Source organism: Oncorhynchus masou, chromosome 32 (assembly GCF_036934945.1).
Source record: "Oncorhynchus masou masou isolate Uvic2021 chromosome 32, UVic_Omas_1.1, whole genome shotgun sequence".
Taxonomy (NCBI): Eukaryota; Metazoa; Chordata; class Actinopteri; order Salmoniformes; family Salmonidae; genus Oncorhynchus; species Oncorhynchus masou.
The window spans coordinates 80937031-80957906 of record NC_088243.1 but is presented as its reverse complement, the minus strand read 5'-3'; the positions used below and the strand labels follow the sequence as shown (position 1 = coordinate 80957906).

At 46.0% G+C, this 20876-nt stretch overlaps 1 protein-coding gene across 2 annotated transcripts in view; it reads right to left on the bottom strand.

The window, feature by feature from the left end:
* Nucleotides 1–15950: 15950 nt before the first annotated feature.
* LOC135526668 (disintegrin and metalloproteinase domain-containing protein 19-like) overlaps nt 15951–20876 on the bottom strand; it is a 55108-nt gene continuing 50182 nt past the window's right edge. For both annotated transcript variants that reach the window (XM_064955209.1, XM_064955210.1), the window contains exons 15-22: nt 20705–20813; nt 20368–20581; nt 19637–19714; nt 19230–19338; nt 18095–18233; nt 17800–17941; nt 17218–17638; nt 15951–17037 (exon numbers count right to left, since the gene is read on the bottom strand). In XM_064955209.1, the coding sequence (XP_064811281.1) occupies nt 17024–17037; nt 17218–17638; nt 17800–17941; nt 18095–18233; nt 19230–19338; nt 19637–19714; nt 20368–20581; nt 20705–20813 (1226 nt within the window). In that variant the 3' untranslated portion in view covers nt 15951–17023. The remainder of the gene's footprint in view (nt 17038–17217; nt 17639–17799; nt 17942–18094; nt 18234–19229; nt 19339–19636; nt 19715–20367; nt 20582–20704; nt 20814–20876) is intronic.

Sequence of the window (20876 nt, the reverse complement as noted above, 5' to 3'; positions counted from 1 at the left end):
GACTCTCTTCTCTGTATACATCAATGGTGTCGCTCTTGCTGCTGGTGATTCTCTAATCCACCTCTACGCAGACGTCACCATTCTGTATACTTCTGGCCCTTCTTTGGACACTGTATTAACTAACCTCCAGACGAGCTTCAATGCCATACAGCTCTCCTTCCGTGGCCACCAAATGCTTTTAAATGCAAGTAAAACTAAGTGCATGCTCTTCAACTGATTGCTGCCTGCACCCTCCCGCCTGACTAGCATCACTACTCTGGACGGTTCTGACCTAGAATATGTGGACAACTACAAATACCTAGGCGTCTGGCTAGACTGTAAACTCTCCTTCCAGACTCACATTAAGCATCACCAATCCAAAATTACATCTAGAATTGGCTTCCTATTTCGCAACAAATCCTCCTTCATTCATGCCACCAAACGTACCCTCGTAAAACTGACTATCCTACCGATCCTTGACTTCGGCGATTAAAAAAAATAAAAAATAATATTTCACCTTTATTTAACCAGGTAAGCTAGATGAGAACAAGTTCTCATTTGCAACTGCGACCTGGCCAAGATAAAGCACAGCAATTCGACACATACAACAACACAGAGTTACACATGGAATGAACAAAACATACAGTCAATAATAGAGTACAAAAAAAAGAAAACAAAGTATATATACAGTGAGTGCAAATAAGGTCAAATAAGGGTTTTAAGGCAATAAATAGGCCATGGTGGCGAAGTAATTACAATATGGAAATTAAACACTGGAATGGTAGATGTGCAGAAGATGGATTTGCAAGTAGAGATACTGTGGTGCCAAAGGAGCAAAATAAATAAATACAGTATGGGAATGAGGTAGATAGATGGGCTGTATACAGATGGGCTATGAACAGGTGCAGTGATCTGTGAGCTGCTTTGACAGCTGGTTCTTAAAGCTAGTGAGGGAGATGGGAATCTGCAGCTTCAGTGATTTTTGCAGTTCGTTCCAGTCAGTGGCAGCAGAGAACTGGAAGGAAAGATGACCAAAGGAGGTGCTGGCTTTGGGGGTGACCAGTGAGATATACCTGCTGGACCGTGTGCTACGAGTGGGTGCTGCTATGGGCGGGGCTTTACCAAGCAGACACTTGTAGATAACCTGTAGCCATTTGGTTTGGCGACGAGTATGAAGCAAGGGCCAGCCAACGAGAGCGTACAGGTCACAGTGGTGTGTAATATATGGGGCTTTGGTGACAAAACGGATGGCACTGTGATAGGAATAATGGTCTGGGGCTGTTTTTCATGGTTCGGGCTAGGCCCCTTCGTTCCAGTGAAGGGAAGTCTTAAAGCTACAGTATACAACGATATTCTAGACAATTCTGTGCTTCCAACTTTGTGGAAACAGTTTTGGGAAGGCCCTTTCCTGTTTCAGCATGACAATGCCCCTGTGCACAAAGCGAGGTCAGTACAGAAATGTTTGTTGAGAACAGTGTGGAAGAACTTGATTGGCCTGCACAGAACCCTGACCTCAACCCCACCTAACACCTTTTTAAATGAATTGAAATGCAGATTGTGAGCCAGGCCTAATTGCCCAACATCAGTGCCCAACCTCACTAATGCTCATGTGTCTAAATGGAAGCGACACAACAGCAATGTTCCAAGATCTAGTGAAAAGCCTGGAAGGCCAGTATGCCGGAGTCGCCTCTTCACTGTTGATATTGAGACTGGTGTTTTGCAGGTACTATTTAATAATGAAGCTGCCACTTGAGGACCTGTGAGGTGTCTGTTTCTCAAACTAGACACTCTAATGTACTTGTCCTCTTGCTCAGTTGTGCACCGGGGCCTCTCACTCCTCTTTCTATTCTGGATAGAGCCAGTTTCTGTTTTCTGTGAAGGGAGTAGTACATAGCGTTGTACGAGATCTTCAGTTTCTTGGCAATTTCTCGCATGGAATAGCCTTCATTTCTCAGAACAAGAATAGACTGACGAGTTTCTGGCCATTTTGAGCCTGTAATTAACCCACAAATGCTGATGCTCCAGATACTCAACTAGTCTAAAGAAGGCAAGTTTTATTGCTTCTTTAATTAGAACAACAGTTTTCAGCTGTGCTAACATAATTTCAAAAGGGTTTTCTAATGATCAATTAGCCTTTTAAAATGATAAACCTGGATTACCTAACACAACGTGCCATTGGAACACAGGAGTGACAGTTGCTGATAATGGGCCTCTGTACACCTATGTAGATATTCCATAAAAAAATCTGCCGTTTCCAGCTATAATAGTCATTTACAACATTAACAAAGGCCGAAACACCCACTGATTCGAAGGCAAACTACTGAGGATGTGTCCCAAAATTGACATCTTAACCCAGTCTAAGAAATAAACCTCCCATGCCACTCTGTCAACATCACGGCAAATCTCATGCGAGTGCATTCCATCTATTGGCACAATGGACAGTTCTTAACATCTCGTCCTGTGTTTTATGATTCTGATCATCTGGACCAGTCCAGTGACTGCTGTGAAAGGACAGCTGACAACATAGGAAAGTCTGTGTGACAGCTTGGAGAGACAGCTGACCGGAGGGAATAGACCCCACTGGGGTTGTCATGGGCTAGCTACCCATGTTGGCAGTCTCCGACGCTGCTTCAGTATGTTGGAGACACCCGCTAAGTGCTACTGAAAGTCAACAAAGGAACATACCTCTAGAGCCTGCGAGAGCTGGGGCGCAAGATGGCTCAACGACTGATCACCCAGTTACGGACCCAGGAACGGAAACGACTACGAGTAGGAACACAGCACATGAGACAACCATAACAGCAGCAGGACACACACTTCAGGTGTGCAGCTGTGGTTGGGAGAGAGTAACATCGGCAAGGGGGTTAAGGATCCATCAAGGGAGGAAAAGATGCTTGGGAGAGCAGAGACAGGGACCTCGCATTGACCAGTACTTCTTACGAAGCAGCCAGTCAAATCAGTCGAATAAAGCACAGCGACGGGGCGCAAACCAAAGTTTGCAGAGCACCAGCACCCCTGTAACCGAGGAGGATAACACAAGCACAGAAATGCCGGTGGATGAACTCACCCAACCACAGAGACCTCTAAAAGAGGAAAAGATCAAAGGGCACAGACCGAGTGTGAAGTGGCCCAAAGCTGTTGAAAAGAGAGAGTGGGAAACAATCAACAACGACTTGACAAAAATCTTGGAACAACAGGTAGGAACAGCAGAGAAAAAGCTTGAAAGGATGGGGAGACATTATCTACCACTACGGAGAAGAGCGCTTTGGAGTAAACAAAAGGAGAAGTGGCAAGACGCCACCTGCGCCAGCCAGATCTAGGAGGCAGCAGGAGATCGAGATACTTGTCAGAGAGAGAAGGCAGCTGAAGAAGCAGTGGAAGAAGGCCTCTGATGCAGAGAGAGAAGGTCTCATGCTACTCCAAGCAGACATTAAATGTCGGCTGGCAACCTTGCGAAGAGCGGAAAACTTAAGGAAACACTCAAGAACACGGTTCTATAAAAAAACCTTTAAGTTTGTCAAAGATTTCTTCGCAAAGGAAAAGTGCGGGATCCTAAAAACTGGAAGAACATCTGGAAAAGGTCCACCAGGACATGAAAAGGCATGAGCAGATAATCATCCCACATGACATCCCACCTATTCAACCACCAGAATTCAATCTGTACACTGACCCTCCAAAATGGAGGGAAGTAGAGAACGTTGTCCGAAGAGCAAGAGCGGCCTCGGCTCCTGGGCCTAATGGAGTATCATACAAGCTCTACAAGAACGCCCCGGATGTTCTACGCTTTCTTTGGAGGCTCATGAGGATAGTGTGGCAGAAGGAAATAATACCAAAGGCATGGTGAAGGGCTGGTGGTGTGCTAATCCCGAAAGAGAAGGATGCGACAGACATCATTCAATTCCGACCAATCTCCCTTCTCAACGTCGAAGGGAAGATCTTTTTCAGTATAATAGCAGAGAGGCTGTCCACTTATCTGGAAAGGAACAAGTACATTGATACATCTGTACAGAAAGCAGGCATTCCTGGTTTCTCTGGTTGCCTGGAACATACTAGTATGATTTGGCACCAGATCCAAACAGCTAAGAAGGACAAGAGAGACCTCTAAGTCATCTTCCTCAACCTGGCCAATGCCTTTGGATCAGTTCCCCATGAACTCCTCTGGGAATCCTTCAACATTTTCCACGTACCAGAACCCATCACTACACTGGTAAATACCTATTTCCAAGACCTGCAATTGTGTTTCACAACACCTGACTTCACAACAACATGGCAGCGCTTGGAAGTAGGCATAACGGCAGGCTGTACAATTTCTCCTCTGGCCTTCACTATGGCCATGGAAGTCATCATCAGGGCATCGAGATGGGTGGTCGGCGGTGAGAGAACTAAGGAAGGGCTCCGTCTCCCACCTATCCGAGCATACATGGATGACATGTCTACACTGACCACCACGGCAGCATGCACCAGGCGGCTACTTGCAAAACTGCAGGATAACATCAAGTGGGCCCGGATGAAAATCAAGCCGAGCAAATCTCGAAGCATCTCCATAGTCAAGGGACAGCTTAAAGATGTGAGGTTCTGCATTGGAGATGCCAACGGTGTCTGATCAACCCATCAAGAGCCTGGGTAGATGGTACAACGAAAGCCTCCGGGATAAATATCAAGTGCAGCAAGTAAGGCAGGACATCGCCGACGGTCTTGAGAACATCAACAAAACCCTACTGCCTGGGAGACTCAAGCTTTGGTGCCTACAGTTTGGACTTCTCCCCTGGGTGATGTGGCCACTCACCGTCTATGAGGTCCCAATAACAACAGTGGAGAAGATGGAGCGAACCATTACCTCATACATGAAGAAATGGCTGGGTGTCCCACGATGCCTGAGTAACATCGGCCTCTATGGCAAAGGGGTCCTTGAACTACCTCTTACAAGTCTAACGGAGGAGTACAAGTGCTCTAAAGTAAGACTTCAGATGACATTGAAGGACTCCAAAGACCAGACCATTAGCAAGGCTGCACCTCCCCTACAAACTGGACGGAAATGGACATCATCCAAGGCTGTGCAGCAAGCAACATCAGCCCTGAGACACCAAGACATTGTGGGGAATATCCAGCATGTAAGAGGAGGCTTTGGCCTGGCAGCAAGGAAACCAATGTTCCATAAGGCAACAACATCTGAACGCAGGAAGCTGGTGGTCGAGGAGGTGCGCAGACAGGAGGAGACTGCAAGAAGTGCAAAGGCACTCTTGCTAAACAAGGGCAATGGACGCGGTGGGAAGGCCTGGAGAGGAGAAAGATCAACTGGAGTGAGCTTTGGCAAATGGAGGCAAGCAACATCAGCTTCATCATAAGAGCTGTTTATGATGTGCTTCCATCACCAAAAAATCTACATCAATGGTATGGCGAGGACTCGACCTGTCCCCTCTGCCCAGCTCCAGCGACTCTCAGGCATATAATGACAGGTTGCAAGACCAGCCTCTCACAAGGCCGCTACACCTGGAGGCACAATCAGGTCCTCAAGAGCCTGGCTGCAGCACTTGAGACCAAGAAATGTGCAACCAATTCATTACCTCCAAAAACAAGCAATCCCATCAAAACAACAACATTCATCCGGGAGGGACAGAAAAGGCCCAAGTATCCTCCTACGAAGCCAGAAACTGGACACCTAGCCATGGCCCGCGACTGGAAGATGCTTGTTGATATTGGCCAGCAACTAATTTTTCCACCTGAGATTGCTTCTACCAACCTTAGGCCAGACATGGTATTCTGGTCCCCTTCACGAAAGGCTGTGTACATCATAGAGCTCACAGTCCCGTGGGAAAACTCTGTTGAAGAGCCCTACAAGCGTAAGAAACTGCGTTACACAGAGTTGGCAGCAGACGCAACTCAGCGTGGCCAGTTGAAGTGGGATGCAGAGGATTCGTGGCTTCTTCCACCATCAGGTTGCTGAAAGAACTTGGAATCCATGGACAGGCTCTGCGGCAGACCGTCAGAGCAGTTTCTCAAGCAGCTGAAAGAGGCAGCCAGTGGATCTGGATCAAACGGAAGGACCCTTGCTGGGCTATAAATTCATGACCCGCCACCCCCACCTGAGAACCCAATTCAGATCCCTCCAACTTGAGGAGGGCATATGAGGTATGCGGTCAGCTGTAAGGCTGGCTCAGGGAAGAGGACGCCCCTGCCTTGCATAGTCCCGTGGGACATCTTAATTGGGCATGGGACACAAGCTAAGGCTTGATCACCCTTTAGCTGGCCACCTTTGATGAGGGTGTTTAGTGATTAAAGGCCGAAACATCCACTGATTCGAAGGGACACTACTGAGGATGTGTCCCAAAATTGACATCTTAACCCAGTCTAAGAAATAAACCTCCCATGCCACTCTGTCAACATCACAGCAAATCTCATGCGAGTGCATTCCATCTATTGGCACAATGGACAGTTCTTAACATCTCGTCCCGTATTTTATGATTCTTTAACAATGTCTACACTGTATTTCTGATCAATTTTATGTTATTTTAATGGACAAAAAATGTGTTTTCTTTCAAAAATAAGGACATTTCTAAGTGACACCATACTTTTGAACGGTGGTGTGTGTCAGGCTTGGATTCACCATGCCAAAAGGGTTTTTCCCAGGAGCATGAACAATGAGGACATTGACTGAGATTTTTATGAGACCAAATGACCTATGACCAAATTCTCAAGACAGGCTTGATGCAAACTAGTGCCTGCTAAATGTTCCGTTTCTGTCTTTTGTTCCATTTGATTAGAGTACACCTCTGTTGTAATGATATCTGAACAACATATTTATTTTTTTGCGACAAACATTAGATAGAAAGGATATACATTTGATGTTCAGACAATTGTAATGGGTAGTGCAAGTGTACTACAATTTACATCTATTTACATGTGTAGCATATATTCATTGGGCAATTTTTTAACATGTATCTTGCATTATTTTGCTATTGGAATAACTGCTTGTTTATTTACCTAAATTGAGAAGATATCATTACGTTGTGTTTTGGTGATGAAACCAATGTATTCATTATATTTCATGTTAAACTTATATTTTGGATCTTTGGTTGTGTTGTAAAAGACTGGCTGCATTACAAATGTTACCCGTAAAGAGCTTTGAAAATTCGTCACATACTTGTGAAAATATCACACAACAACAAAAGAAAAGGTCGTATGTGAGGGTGCTAATTACTGCTAAAGGTTACGCTTGGCGTTGAACTCTACTCACATATCTGAGTACTGCTAATGTGATGATATGAATGTGAGTCCTGTTTTTCATGACCACCGATTTGTGTGGGCCTAGCTAAACTGTTATGTAGTGGAGACCTAGCTACCCAGCTATGTAGAGTGGACATAGCTACCCAGCTATGCAGTAGGGACCTAGCTACCCAGCTATGTAGTGGATACCTAGCTACCCAGCTATGTAGAGTGGACCTAGCTACCCAGCTATGTAGTGGGGTCCTAGCTACCCAGCTATTTAGTGGGGACCTAGCTAACCTGTTATGTAGTGGAGACCTAGCTACCCAGCTATGTAGAGTGGACCTAGCTACCCATCTATGTAGTGGGGTCCTAGATACCCAGCTATGTAGTGGGGACCTAGCTACCCTGTTATGTAATGGGGACCAAGCTACCCTGTTATGTAGTGGGGACCTAGCTACCCTGTTATGTAGTGGAGACCGAGCTACCCAGCTATGTAGAGTGGACCTAGCTACCCAGCTATGTAGTGGGGCCCTAGCTACCCAGCTATGTAGTGGGGACCTAGCTACCCTGTTATGTAGTGGGGACCTCGCTACCCAGCTATGTAATGGGGACCAAGCTACCCTGTTATGTAGTGGGGACCTAGCTACCTTGTTATGTAGTGGAGACCTAGCTACCCAGCTATGTAGACTGGACCTAGCTACCCAGCTATGTAGTGGGGCCCTAGCTACCCTGTTATGTAGTGGGATCCAGCTACCCAGCTATGTAATGGGGCCCTAGCTACCCTGTTATGTAGTGGGATCCAGCTACCCAGCTATGTAATGGGGCCCGAGCTACCCTGTTATGTAGTGGGGACCTAGCTACCCAGCTATGTAGTGGGGACCTAGCTACAATGTTATCTAGTGGGGACCTTGCTACCCAGCTATGTAGTGTGGACCTAGCTACCCAGCTATGTAGAGGGGACCCGGCTACCCAAAAATGTAGAGTGGACCTAGCTACCCAGCTATGTAGAATGGACCTAGCTACCCAGCTATGTAGTGTGGACCTGGCTACCCAGCTATGTAGTAGGGACCTAGCTACCCAGCTATGCAGTGGGGACCTAGCTACTCAGCTATGCAGTGGGGACCTAGCTACTCAGCTATGTTGTGGGGACCTAGCTACTCAGCTATGTTGCGGGGGCCTAGCTAGCCAGATATGTAGTGGGAACTCAGCTATGCAGTGGGGACCCAGCTACCCAGCTATTTTTTTTTTTTTTTTTACCTTTATTTAACCAGGCAAACAAATTCTTATTTTCAATGACGGCCTGGGAACAGTGGGTTAACTGTCTGTTCAGGGGCAGAACGACAGATTTGTACCCAGCTACCCAACTATGTAGTGGGGGACCCAGCTATTTAGTGGGGACCTAGCTTCTCAGCTATGTAGTAGGGACCCAGCTACCCAACTATGTATTGGGGACCCAGCTATCAGTGGGATCTTAGCTACCCAACTATGTAGTGGGGACCTAGCTACCCAGCTATGTAGTGGGGACCTAGCTACCCAGCTATGTAGTGGGGACCTATCTACTGAGCTATGTTGTGGGGACCTAGCTACCCAGCTTTGTAGTGGGGACCCAGCTACCCAGTTATGTAGTGGGGACCCAGCTACCCAGCTATGTAGTGTGAACCCAGCTACCCATCTATGTGGTGTGGAACCAGCTACCCAGCTATGTAGTGGGGACCCAGCTACCCAGCTATGTAATAGGGACCTAGCCACCCAGCTATGTAGTGGGGACCTAGCTACTGAGCTATGTTGCGGGGACCTAGCTACCCAGCTATGTAGTGGGGACCCAGCTACCTAACTATGTAGTGGGGACCTAGCTACCCAACTATGTAGTGGGGACCCAGCTATGCAGTGGGGACCGAGCTACTCAGCTATGTAGTGGGGTATCCTTCCTGTTTGGCCCTGTCCGGGGGTATCATCGGATGGGGCCTCCTGACCCCTCTTGTCTCAGCCCCCAGTATTTTTGCTGCAGTAGTTTATGTGTTGGGGGCTAGGGTCAGTTTGTTATATCTGGAGTACTTATCCTGTCTTATCCGGTGTCCTGTGTGATTTTAAGTATGCTCTCTCTAATTCTCTCTTTCTCTCTTTCTTTCACTCTCTCGGAGGACCTGAGCCCTAGGACCATGCCTCAGGACTCCCTGGCATGATGACTCCTTGCTGTCCCCAGTCCACCTGGCCGTGCTGCTGCTCCAGTTTCAACTGTTCTGCCTGCGGCTATTGAACCCTGACCTGTTCACCGGACTTGCTACCTGCCCCAGACCTGCTGTTTTCAACTCTCTAGAGACAGCAGGAGCGTTAGAGATACACTTAATGATCGGCTATGAAAAGCCAATGGACATTTACTCCTGAAGTACTGATTTGCTGCACCCTCAACAACTACTGTGATTATTATTATTTGACCATGCTGGTCATCTATGAACATTTGAACATCTTGGCCATCTTCTGTTATAAACTCCACCCTGCAGAGCCAGAAGAGGACTGGCCACCCCTCATAGCCTGGTTCCTCTCTGGGTTTCTTCCTAGGTTTTGGCCTTTCTTGGGAGTTTTTCCTAGCCACTCTGCTTCTACACCTCCCTTGCTTGATGTTTGGGGTTTTTGGCTGGGTTTCTGTACAGCACTTTGAGATATCAGCTGATGTAAGAAGGGCTATATAAATACATTTGATTTGACCTGGCTACCCAGCTATGCAGTGGGGACCTAGCTACTCAGCTATGTCGTGGGGACCTTGCTAGCCAACTATCTAGTGAGGACCCAGCTATGTAGTGGGGACCTAGCTACTCAGCTATGTAGTGGGGACCCAGCTATGTAGTGGGGACCCAGCTACCCAGCTATGTAGTGGGGACCTAGCTACCCAGCTATGTAGTGGGGACCTAGCTACCCAGCTATGTAGTGGGGACCCAGCGATGTAGTGGGGACCCAGCTATGTAGTGGGGACCCAGCTACCCAGCTATGTAGTGGGGACCCAGCTACCCAGCGATGTACTGGGTACCCAGCTATGTAGTGGGGACCAAGCTACCCAGCTATGTAGTGGGGACCTAGCTACCCAGCTATGTAGTGGGGACCTAGCTACCCAGCATTGTATTGGGGACCCAGCTATCCTTAGCTCTGTAGTGGGGACCCAGCTACCCAGGAGGGAGATGATTAGGGAATAGGAGAAGAGGAGGAACAGGGGAGTAGAGGGAATAGATGAGTTGAAAGGGAAAGTGGAGGGAGAGGAGTTGGTCTCACTCCCAGCCTCCCGGCGCCTCTCTTTCTTACTCCCTCCCTCGCTTCCTTTCTCCCCACTCCCTTTCTCTCGAAGACCTTTCTCTCTCATTTATCATTGATGGTGACCTTTCTCATCCAGAGGCACCAACCTCAATCACATAAACACATATCTAACCCTCCTTTCCACTAGCCCTCGGGCTAACACTAGGCTAACACACTTAACCATCCATTCCACTAGCCCTGGGATATTGTTAGGCTCGGTCAAAAACCATACCACTGGCCCCTCAGCTATCGCTAGGCTAGGTGCAATACCATACTGTTACGTTCCCCAGGTTATGTGTTGTAGTTTGTGTTTGTGCATGTGTTTATTTTAGGAAATGGCTTCCTGAAATCCCTAAAGCAGCTGATTGGTTGACTCCATGGCTAATTGGAGAGCTGACCCCGCCCCCTCGTCAAGAGGCAGCTGTCTCCAATTACCTATACCTTCTGAAGCTATATGAAAGCCAGTGTTCTGTTCAGGAGAGAGGTATTGCTGGGGATCATTGCTGGGAGGTCATTGCAGAGAGATTGAATGTGAGGGAGGTTGAATGTGAGGGAGGTTGAATGTGAGGGAGGTCAGTGCTGAGAGAGGTCAGTGCTGAGAGAGGTCAGTGCTGAGAGAGGTCAGTGCTGAGAGAGGTCAGTGCTGAGAGAGGAGGCTGATGGCTGTGGATAATTTACTATGTTAGTTGTTGGTAGAGTTGATATGTTCTGTGAGTTTGTTGCTCAGGTAGAGCTTATTTGATGTCCTTTGTTTCTTAGTTTGTTTGTGAAATTGTTTAATATTCTGTTTCATTTGTTCCCAAGGGGGAAGGGGAAGGCACCTAGGGAGTGCTTAGGCAAGAGGCCCGCGGGTATACATATACCCGTAGTATATTCACTGTCTAGGCACAATAGGTAAGACCTGGGCGGACCACCCCCTGTATTTTGGTTAGGGCACCAGGTGGTGCCAAATTAGGTAAGTATTGGTTAGGCAGGTAAGGTAGGAGAGGGGGGGGGGGCTTTGAGATTTACTTTCTTTGCTTTGGTTCCGTCCAGCCCCTTTTCCCCATATTACTGTGTGATGGAATAAATTCCTTGTAAACGGTACCACATTCTGCCTGTTGTCATCCTTACTATCACCTACAGTCCATGCCTCTTTCACTTCACGGAGAGTTGAGTTATAGCAGGGTGTTGCGTTCCCTCTTCATAGAGGCGTGCGTAACACATACCACTGGCCCTGGGCTATCGTTAGGCTAGGTTCATTACCATTCCACTGGCCCCTGGGCTAATGCTAAGCTAACCCTCCATTCCACAAGGCCCTGGGCTAGGTGTTGCACGGAGATGTACTCTGTGATGGAAGCCTATGAGGAAACTATATCACTCAACTGATGTGTGATTGTGTTTGCATAACATTAGAGACAGTGACTAACATTTAATTAAAATAGCAAAATTCCAATAATCCTTTATGAAGACCTGGGCTCCCGAGGGGCGCAGCGGTCGACGGCACTGCATCTCGGTGCTTGAGGCGTCACTACAGACACCCTGGTTTGATTCCAGGCTGTATCAACCGGCCGTGATTGGAAGTCCCATCGGGCGGCGCACAATTGGCCCAGCGTCGTCCGGGTTTGGCTGGTGTAGGCTGTCAATGTAAGTAAGAATTTGTTCTTAACTGACTTGCCTAGTTAAATAAAGGTTACATACAAAAAAATGTCATCTGAAATGTCTGACTGATTCAGAGGGGTTAAAGGTAAAAATATGTCGTTCTGCCCCTGAACAGGCAGGTAACCCAAAGCTAGGCCGTCATTGAAAATAAGAATTTGTTCTTAACTGACTTGCCTAGTAAAATAAAAAAATACAAAAAATGCCAAAGACATTTCAGTTGAATACACTCAGTTGGGCAACTGACGAGGTATCCCCCTCCCCCGATCACCTGTAATAGCAGTGCATGAGATGGAGAGAGGTTTTATAATACAGAGAAAGCAAGGACAGACACAAAGACATAAGAGAGAGAGTTTCAGACAGAGGGAAAAGGTTGGATGGATAGAGTGAGAATCTGCATTTACAGGAGAAACCAACCCAGGCTTGATTAGCTCATTAAACCACCGGGGATCATGCTGGTAGAGGTGTCAGCAGGTGAGCTCATCACTGTGACCCTCAACCCCCCCCCTCTTTCGGATGTCACCGGCGTGCGTTTCATCCCACAGCCAATCATCTCTAATGGATGACGCGCCACAGGGTTCGCTGCGCTCACAACATGCTCACCCTAATTAGCTCACAGTGCAGGAGGAGGGTGATTAAGATAAACAAACGTCCCCCCCTGCACCCCTACCTTACACTTACGTCACCCATATCGCCCCCTCTTCACCTCCCTCTCTGAAGACATCCACAACCTCATAGTACATACTGTGTGTGTGTGTGTGTGTGTGTAGTGGGGGTTAGGAGGGAGGGGGGTCTAGCCTTGATGCTTTGGGTATTTTGATTGGAGTAAATCTGTCTTTCATCTCAATGAAGAGCCAAAGGACAGGGACCTTTCAGGCCCTCGTTGTGAACTAACAGGGGGTCTCTTTTTAACTCTCTGCTTTATCCATCGATATAAAATCAATCATTCAAAGAAAATAAACATTTGCTGAAAACATTTGTTTTGTTTATCCAAAACCACGGAGTTACGCTGGGATTCATTCTGATCTCGGGTTGTCGACAATGCAGCTTTTGAAGACAATTTCTGATTGAGCCGACATCTGCAGCGATTACTGTGAATGTGATCTCCGTGGATGATGGAACATTGCCTTTAAAAGCCACATTGTCAACAACCCGCGGTCAAATGAAATCCCTTCAAGTATATAGCTCTTACAGTGACGTTTCTGTAACATTGACTAATTGGTAAGTGAGGTCGTAAAGGAACAAGACAATCGATGGGGTTGAGAGGAGTCAGCTGTTTCTGATCGATGGGGTTGAGAGAAGTCAGCTGTTTCTGATCGATGGGGTTGAGAGAAGTCAGCTGTTTCTGATCGATGGGGTTGAGAGAAGTCAGCTGTTTCTGATCAATGGAGTTGAGAGGAGTCAGCTGCTTCTGATCAATGGAGTTGAGAGGAGTCAGCTGCTTCTGATTGATGGAGTTGAGAGGAGTCAGCTGTTTCTGATCGATGGAGTTGAGAGGAGTCAGCTGCATCTGATTGATGGGGGAGAGGAGTCAGCTGCATCTGATTGATGGGGGAGAGGAGTCAGCTGCATCTGATTGATGGGGAGAGGAGTCAGCTGCATCTGATCGATGGGGGAGAGGAGTCAGCTGCATCTGATTGATGGGGGAGAGGAGTCAGCTGCTTCTGATCGATGGGGGAGAGGAGTCAGCTGCATCTGATCGTTGGGGGAGAGGAGTCAGCTGCTTCTGATTGAAGGGGAGAGGAGTCAGCTGCTTCTGATTGAAGGGGAGAGGAGTCAGCTGCTTCTGATTGAAGGGGAGAGGAGTCAGCTGCTTCTGATTGAAGGGGAGAGGAGTCAGCTGTTTCTGATCGATGGGGGAGAGGAGTCAGCTGTTTCTGATCGATGGGGAGAGGAGTCAGCTGCTTCTGATTGATGGGGGAGAGGAGTCAGCTGTTTCTGATCTATGTAGTTGAGAGGAGTATTCTGGCTGGTATATAATAGTAGTCAACAACAACAGCAGGTGGTAGTTATGACATGTTTTCTGATCTGGTCCCGTCATACGATAGGGCTCCCAAGTGGCACAGTGGTCTAAGGCACTGCATCTCAGTGCTAGAGGCGTCACTACAGACCCTATCCGTGATTGGGAGTCCCATACGGTGGCGCACAATTGGCCCAGCTTCTTCCGGGTTAGGGTTTGGCAGGAGTAGGCCGTCATGGCTAAATAAAATACAGACACATAGGGCTAGATTCCAGTGGAGGCTGGTGAGTAGAAAACGGAAAACCATGTATTTGATACTATTCGTCTGATAGCACTCCAGCCATTACTATGAGCCCGTCCTCCCCAATTAAGATGCTACCAACCTCCTGTGCTAGACTTAATCCGTAGCGAGGAAGATCCTGCTGATTTCAATTTAAAGGTCATTTTTATTGGGTCAACATATGCAGCGTTTAACGTGAATGCAGTCTCTGCAAACGTGGGAACATTGCCCTTAATTTTCAGTCGCACTATAGATCTTCTGTGCTACGAATCTAAGCCCTATAGCTACTACCACCACCAGAACAAAATGTATTATGTTTTGAATGTAATGCTAATTCATGCCAGTAGAGAGAAGTGATCTGATTAAACTAAAGGCAGTATATGTATGACAGGACTGCCATCCATAGATCATTCTAGGACACTTCTGCAATCAATAGGTCATTGTAGGACACTACTGCAATCTATAGATCATTCTAGGACACTACTACAATCAACAGATCATTCTAGGTCACTACTGCAATCTATAGATCACTCTAGGTCACTACTGCAATCTATAGATCATTCTAGGTCACTACTGCAATCTATAGATCATTCTAGGTCACTACTGCAATCTATAGATCATTCTAGGTCACTACTGCAATCTATAGATCATTCTAGGTCACTACTGTAATATATAGATCATTCTAGGTCACTACTGCAATCTATAGATCATTCTAGGTCACTACTGCAATCTATAGATCATTCTAGGTCACTACTGCAATCTATAGATCATTCTAGGTCACTACTGCAATCTATAGATCATTCGAGGACACTACTGCAATCTATAGATCATTCTAGGACACTACTGCAATCTATAGATCATTCTAGGACACTACTGCAATCAATAGATCATTCTAGGTCACTACTGCAATCTATAGATCATTCTAGGTCACTACTGTAATATATATATCATTCTAGGTCACTACTGCAATCTATAGATCATTCTAGGTCACTACTGCAATCTATAGATCATTCTAGGTCACTACTGCAATCTATAGATCATTCTAGGTCACTACTGCAATCTATAGATCATTCGAGGACACTACTGCAATCTATAGATCATTCTAGGACACTACTGCAATCTATAGATCATTCGAGGACACTACTGCAATCTATAGATCATTCTAGGACACTACTACAATCTATAGATCATTCTAGGTCACTACTGCAATCTATAGATCATTCTAGGACACTACTGCAATCTATAGATCATTCTAGGTCACAACTGCAATCTATAGATCATTCTAGGTCACTACTGCAATCTATAGATCATTCTAGGTCACTACTGCAATCTATAGATCATTCTAGGACACTACTGCAATCTATAGATCATTCTAGGTCACTACTGCAATCTATAGATCATTCTAGGTCACTACTGCAATCTATAGATCATTCTAGGACACTACTGCAATCTATAGATCATTCTAGGTCACTACTGCAATCTATAGATCATTCTAGGTCACTTCTCAGTCCATTTCTAACTACTGTAGTTTCTCACCAAGTGTAAAAGGCAACATGTAGAAATAGTGTACTGTAGATCAGAATGTTCTTCTTGTAATCCTGTTTTGAAACAGTTTATTTAAAATCAAACTGAAGGCACACTGTTTGCATAGGTCCGATGGTAGATGGTGAATTTCAACAATAAATCAAAGAAAATCGGATTATTTTATATACATAGATTTTAGGGGCTCGACTATAACTGGGTTGATTCTGCTGTCCTATGCATCACATTTCAAAAGATAACATACTTGTAGGTAGTTATACAGGAACAATTAACCTTCAAGGTGTACAAATATACATTCATTCAGTCAGTCAGAAGACCTGAATTTAGCACCCAACACAACAAGAACAGTAGAATATACAAAACATTAAAAAACACAAAGTCTTACCAAAACAATATATACTTTTCTAATAGTTACTGCAACATTTGAGATGTCCCTCGTCTATCTATTTGAGATGCCCAGCCTATCGTTTATTCACATACAAGAAGCATTAAGCATCATTCTGTGCTTGGCGTAATATAAGATGTTCGCTTCAGACTCATGCTCCTGTAGAAACCATATACAGTACATTGACTTTAAACACCAGTTTCTTTGCTCTGAAGCTTTGCAAATAAATAGACCTGAAACAGCATATCAACACATGGTACTGTTAACCCATGTTATAAGGTAGCATCCACAAGAACTACATGAGTCAATAAAGTCCAGTCTTAAATATTACAAGTATACAGGACACCTGGTTTCAAGAGGTAAGGCAAGACATAGCCTGGCATCTAGCCTAGTAGCCAGAGATGTTTCTTAATCAGGCAAATCCTTTGTCTTTGTTGTTGGAATGAAATAAAAACACTGAGATGGGCCAACAGAGGAGGCTTCCCTGGACAGATCTGAAATGGAACCATATTCCCTATATAGTGTAGTACTTTTAGGTTGCCATTTTGGACTGAGACCCTGTGTATCCAGCTGTGGCCCTCCTCTCTCCTTTCCCACAGTGTCATGTTCTTCATAAAGGCTGATGGTCTTCTTTGGACACAGGTGGAAAAACATCCAGCTCACAGAGAGAGAAGAGATACCCAGTTAGATGTCCAGTAATCTCACTGAGCTCAGGGTTCCAGTGTTGGTCCTCATCTCCTCCCTGAGATCATGTTTTGGGATCTAGAAAAGAAAGTGGAACGTCATGAAAATAACAGATCTGTTGATAATTAAGCCCAACTTTTCTGTTGCTTTGGAATCTAGAACAGAAAATAGACTCACAACTAGTGCACTATAAAGGAAAAGGGGTTCCATTAGGGACACAGCCTAACAAAAAATGTGTTCTTGAGATTCTGCGCTTACCTGCTGGGTTTCTTCTGTCCACCAGGTGGCGCCAGATTGGACTTTCCTCTCTGTAACACATCTGATGATATTTGGGGTTTGGAGAGCGGGCAGGGGGTGGGGGTCTGTTGGGGGGGTCAGGTCTGTGTGTGTGAGGTGTTGAGGGGGAGGACTGGGGGCTGGGGGGCTTGATGGCTGGAGGAAGGGCCTGTAGGGGTCCTTTCTGCTGGGCTAGGGGACTGAGGATGGGAGGTTTAGGCTTGGGCTGCGGCAGAGGCTGGAAAGAGGGTTGGGGCTGGAGAGAGGGTTGGGGCTGGGGCTGGAGAGAGGATTGGGGCTGGGATAGAGCCTGCCTCTGCTGGGCTATGTAAGGAGGGGGTTGAACTGTGGGACAGAAGACAGGGTGCCTGGTGGAGAGGCTGGGACAAGGTGTGGACGGACTCTGTGAAGGACAAACAATCACTCACAGCATTACTGTCAGAACATTTACAAGTATTATTTTGTTATTTACCTGTCAAGAGTACCCTTTTTTTAGCATTGACTGTACCGCACTGTACATACAAAGTACTGTGGTGTAACAGGTGAATGAACAGATCCCCTCACCAGCCTGTCTGAGCCATATCTTGTCAGTAGGAAGGTAGGGTTGGCATGGCTGTTGGCAAGACTGTTGGCAAGGTGACCATTGGCAAGACTGTTGGCTTGTAGATGTTTGGCTTCAGCAGGGACTGAACATCTGACTGGACAACTAAGGAGTCAAACACAGTGCTTTTCATTCTTGAAGTTCAATTTGAGATGTTGTTTACAGTGCAATGTCTATGTTGCATATTTGCTTTGAATAACATATGAAAAATCCAAACAGTTAAAGATGTGAAAACAATAGAAAGACTGAGTTACATACATTGTCTTGGGTGGTGGGACCGAGGTCTTCAGAGGAAGGTTTTTATGTAGTTTATGGCTGTAGCAGCACCACAGTCCCACAGCAGCCAATAGGACAAAGAGAACCAAGGGGAGGAGCAACAGGACAGGACGTATACTGCCTAGAAACACAAATAGCATAAACAACGGAGATCAGAGCAAACCTGTGAGATATGACTTGAAAACAAACAATCAAATATATGTTGTTTAACCTAGTAGTCTTTTGCAACACCACATCAGTAACACTGGCAAAAAAAAGTATGTGAACCCTTTGGAATTAACTAAATTTCTGCATAAATCGGACATAAAATTTGATCTGATCTTCATCTAAGTCACAACAATAGACGAACTGTGTGCTTAAACTAATAACACACAAATTGTTGTATTTTTGTTGTCTATATTGAATACATCATTTAAACATTCACAGTGTAGGTTGGGAAAAGCATATGAACCCCGAGGCTAATGACTTCTCCAAAAGCTAATTGGAGTCAGGAGTCAGCTAACCTGGAGTCAAATCAATGAGACCAGATTGGAGATTTTGGTTAGAGCGGCACTGCCCTATAATAAACACTCACAAAATGTGAGTTGGCTATTTACAAGAAGCATTGCCTGATGTGAACCATGCCTCAAACAAAAGAGATCTCAGAAGACCTAAGATTAAGAATGTTTTACTTAAATAAAGCAGGAAAGGATTACAAAAGTATCTCTAAAAGCCTTGATGTTCATCAGTCCACAGTAAGACAAATTGTCTATAAATGGAGAAAGTTCAGCACTGTTGCTACTCTCCCTAGTAGTGGCCGTCCTGCAAAGATGAGTGCGAGAGCACAGTGCAGAATTCTCAATGAGGTTAAGAAGAATCCTAGAGTGTCAGCTAAAGACTTACAGAAATCTCTGGAACATGCTAACATCTCTGTTAACGAGTCTGTGATGTAGATGAAGACTGTCTATTGTTGACTGTGTCTATTGTTGTGATGTAGATGAAGATCAGATCACATTTTAAAACCAAATTAAGCAGAAATACAAAAGTTCACATACGTTTTCTTGCCACTGTATTAGATTTAATTGACTGACCAACTGAATCATTATTTTAGTGACTCGTTGGTTGCTTGATAACATACCGTGGTTAATGACAGGGCCACTGTCGACACTCCCTCCTGTCCCCTCCTGGTCACACAGGGGAGGGGCCCAGCCTGAGTCACAGTGGCAGTGGTGATTGTTGTTACACAGCTAGAGAGAGAGAGAGAGAGAGGAGGAGGAGGAGGAGGAGAGATACATGAGAGATAAGTAGTGTTTATTGTTATAGAGAGAGAGAGAAGAAACCACAATACGGTTTCAACACTAAAAACCTGTCAATATTCCTCCTACTCTATATAATGTGTTATAACAGCTTTATTAAACCCCTACATCCATAACCTCAGACCCAACACCTTCTCCTCCCTTATTCTGCAGTAGCCCATACGCCTAACTCCCCCTCCCACATGACTCCCAAACCCTTCCCCTATCACACATCCAGCCCCTCCTATACCCCATGGCCGTGGCACTTGGCATTGCACTCATCCGCTCTCAGGAAAGACGCGTTGCGGCACTCTCCTCCGAAACAGATCTGTTACAGAGACAGAGAGAGAAAGAGAGAGAGAGACAAGAGGGATGAGAGAGAGAGAGAGAGAGAGAGAGAGAGAGAGAGAGAGAGAGAGAGAGAGAGAGAGAGAGAGAGAGAATCATAAGTAGATAGTCCAGTCAAATCCTGCCACAACAGAGAGCTCTTAGAGGACTTAAATACAGACACACTGACAGAACATCTGCAGGAGGAGACAAACACAGGAAAATAATACATCTCCCATCTGCAGGAGGAGACAAACACAGGAAAATAATACATCTCCCATCTGCAGGAGGAGACAAACACAGGGAAATAATACATCTCCCATCTGCAGGAGGAGACAAACACAGGGAAATAATACATCTCCCATCTGCAGGAGGAGACAAACACGGGAAAATAATACATCTCCCATCTGCAGGAGGAGACAAACACAGGAAAATAATACATCTCCCATCTGCAGGAGGAGACAAACATGGGAAAATAATACATCTCCCATCTGCAGGAGGAGACAAACACGGGAAAATAATACATCTCCCATCTGCAGGAGGAGACAAACATGGGAAAATAATACATCTCCCTGGACAGAACTGCAAATGCAGCATAAAGCCCAGAGACACACACACACCCCACACCCGTCCCTTCTCCTCTCCCCTCCTCACCGAGTCCTCTCCACACTTGGTCCCAGTCATGACCAGTCCCGGGTCCAGTGTGTCCCCCTGTTCCTCGTCCCCCTGGCCTGGTCGGTAAACGTGTGTCCCCCTACAGAGGATCTTCCCATTACCCACCCGGACCGTGGTGTCAATGGGAACAGCGTTGGTCTCCAGAGGCTTGGAGGCTGAACTCATACACTGGATCTTACCACATCTAGCATCCCTGAAACAGCAGAAAGGTCACATGGATTTGTGTATGTAGGGATGGAAGATAAATAAAGGGATAAATGGAAGTTGAAGGATCACATGTATTTGGTGCCAACGTTTGGTAAACGTGTCTCCTCACCTGTCTCTGCATCCTCTGTATTTCCCCAGCAGGTCTTTGCCACAGTTCCCAAAGAGGTCTCCTGCCTCGTTCACCTTCTGAAAGCACAGGTCTGGAGCAGCACGGCCATCTAGAGAGGACCGAACACACAGTGTTATATCAACTCCTGCTAGCAGACAGATGTTCCTGTGGT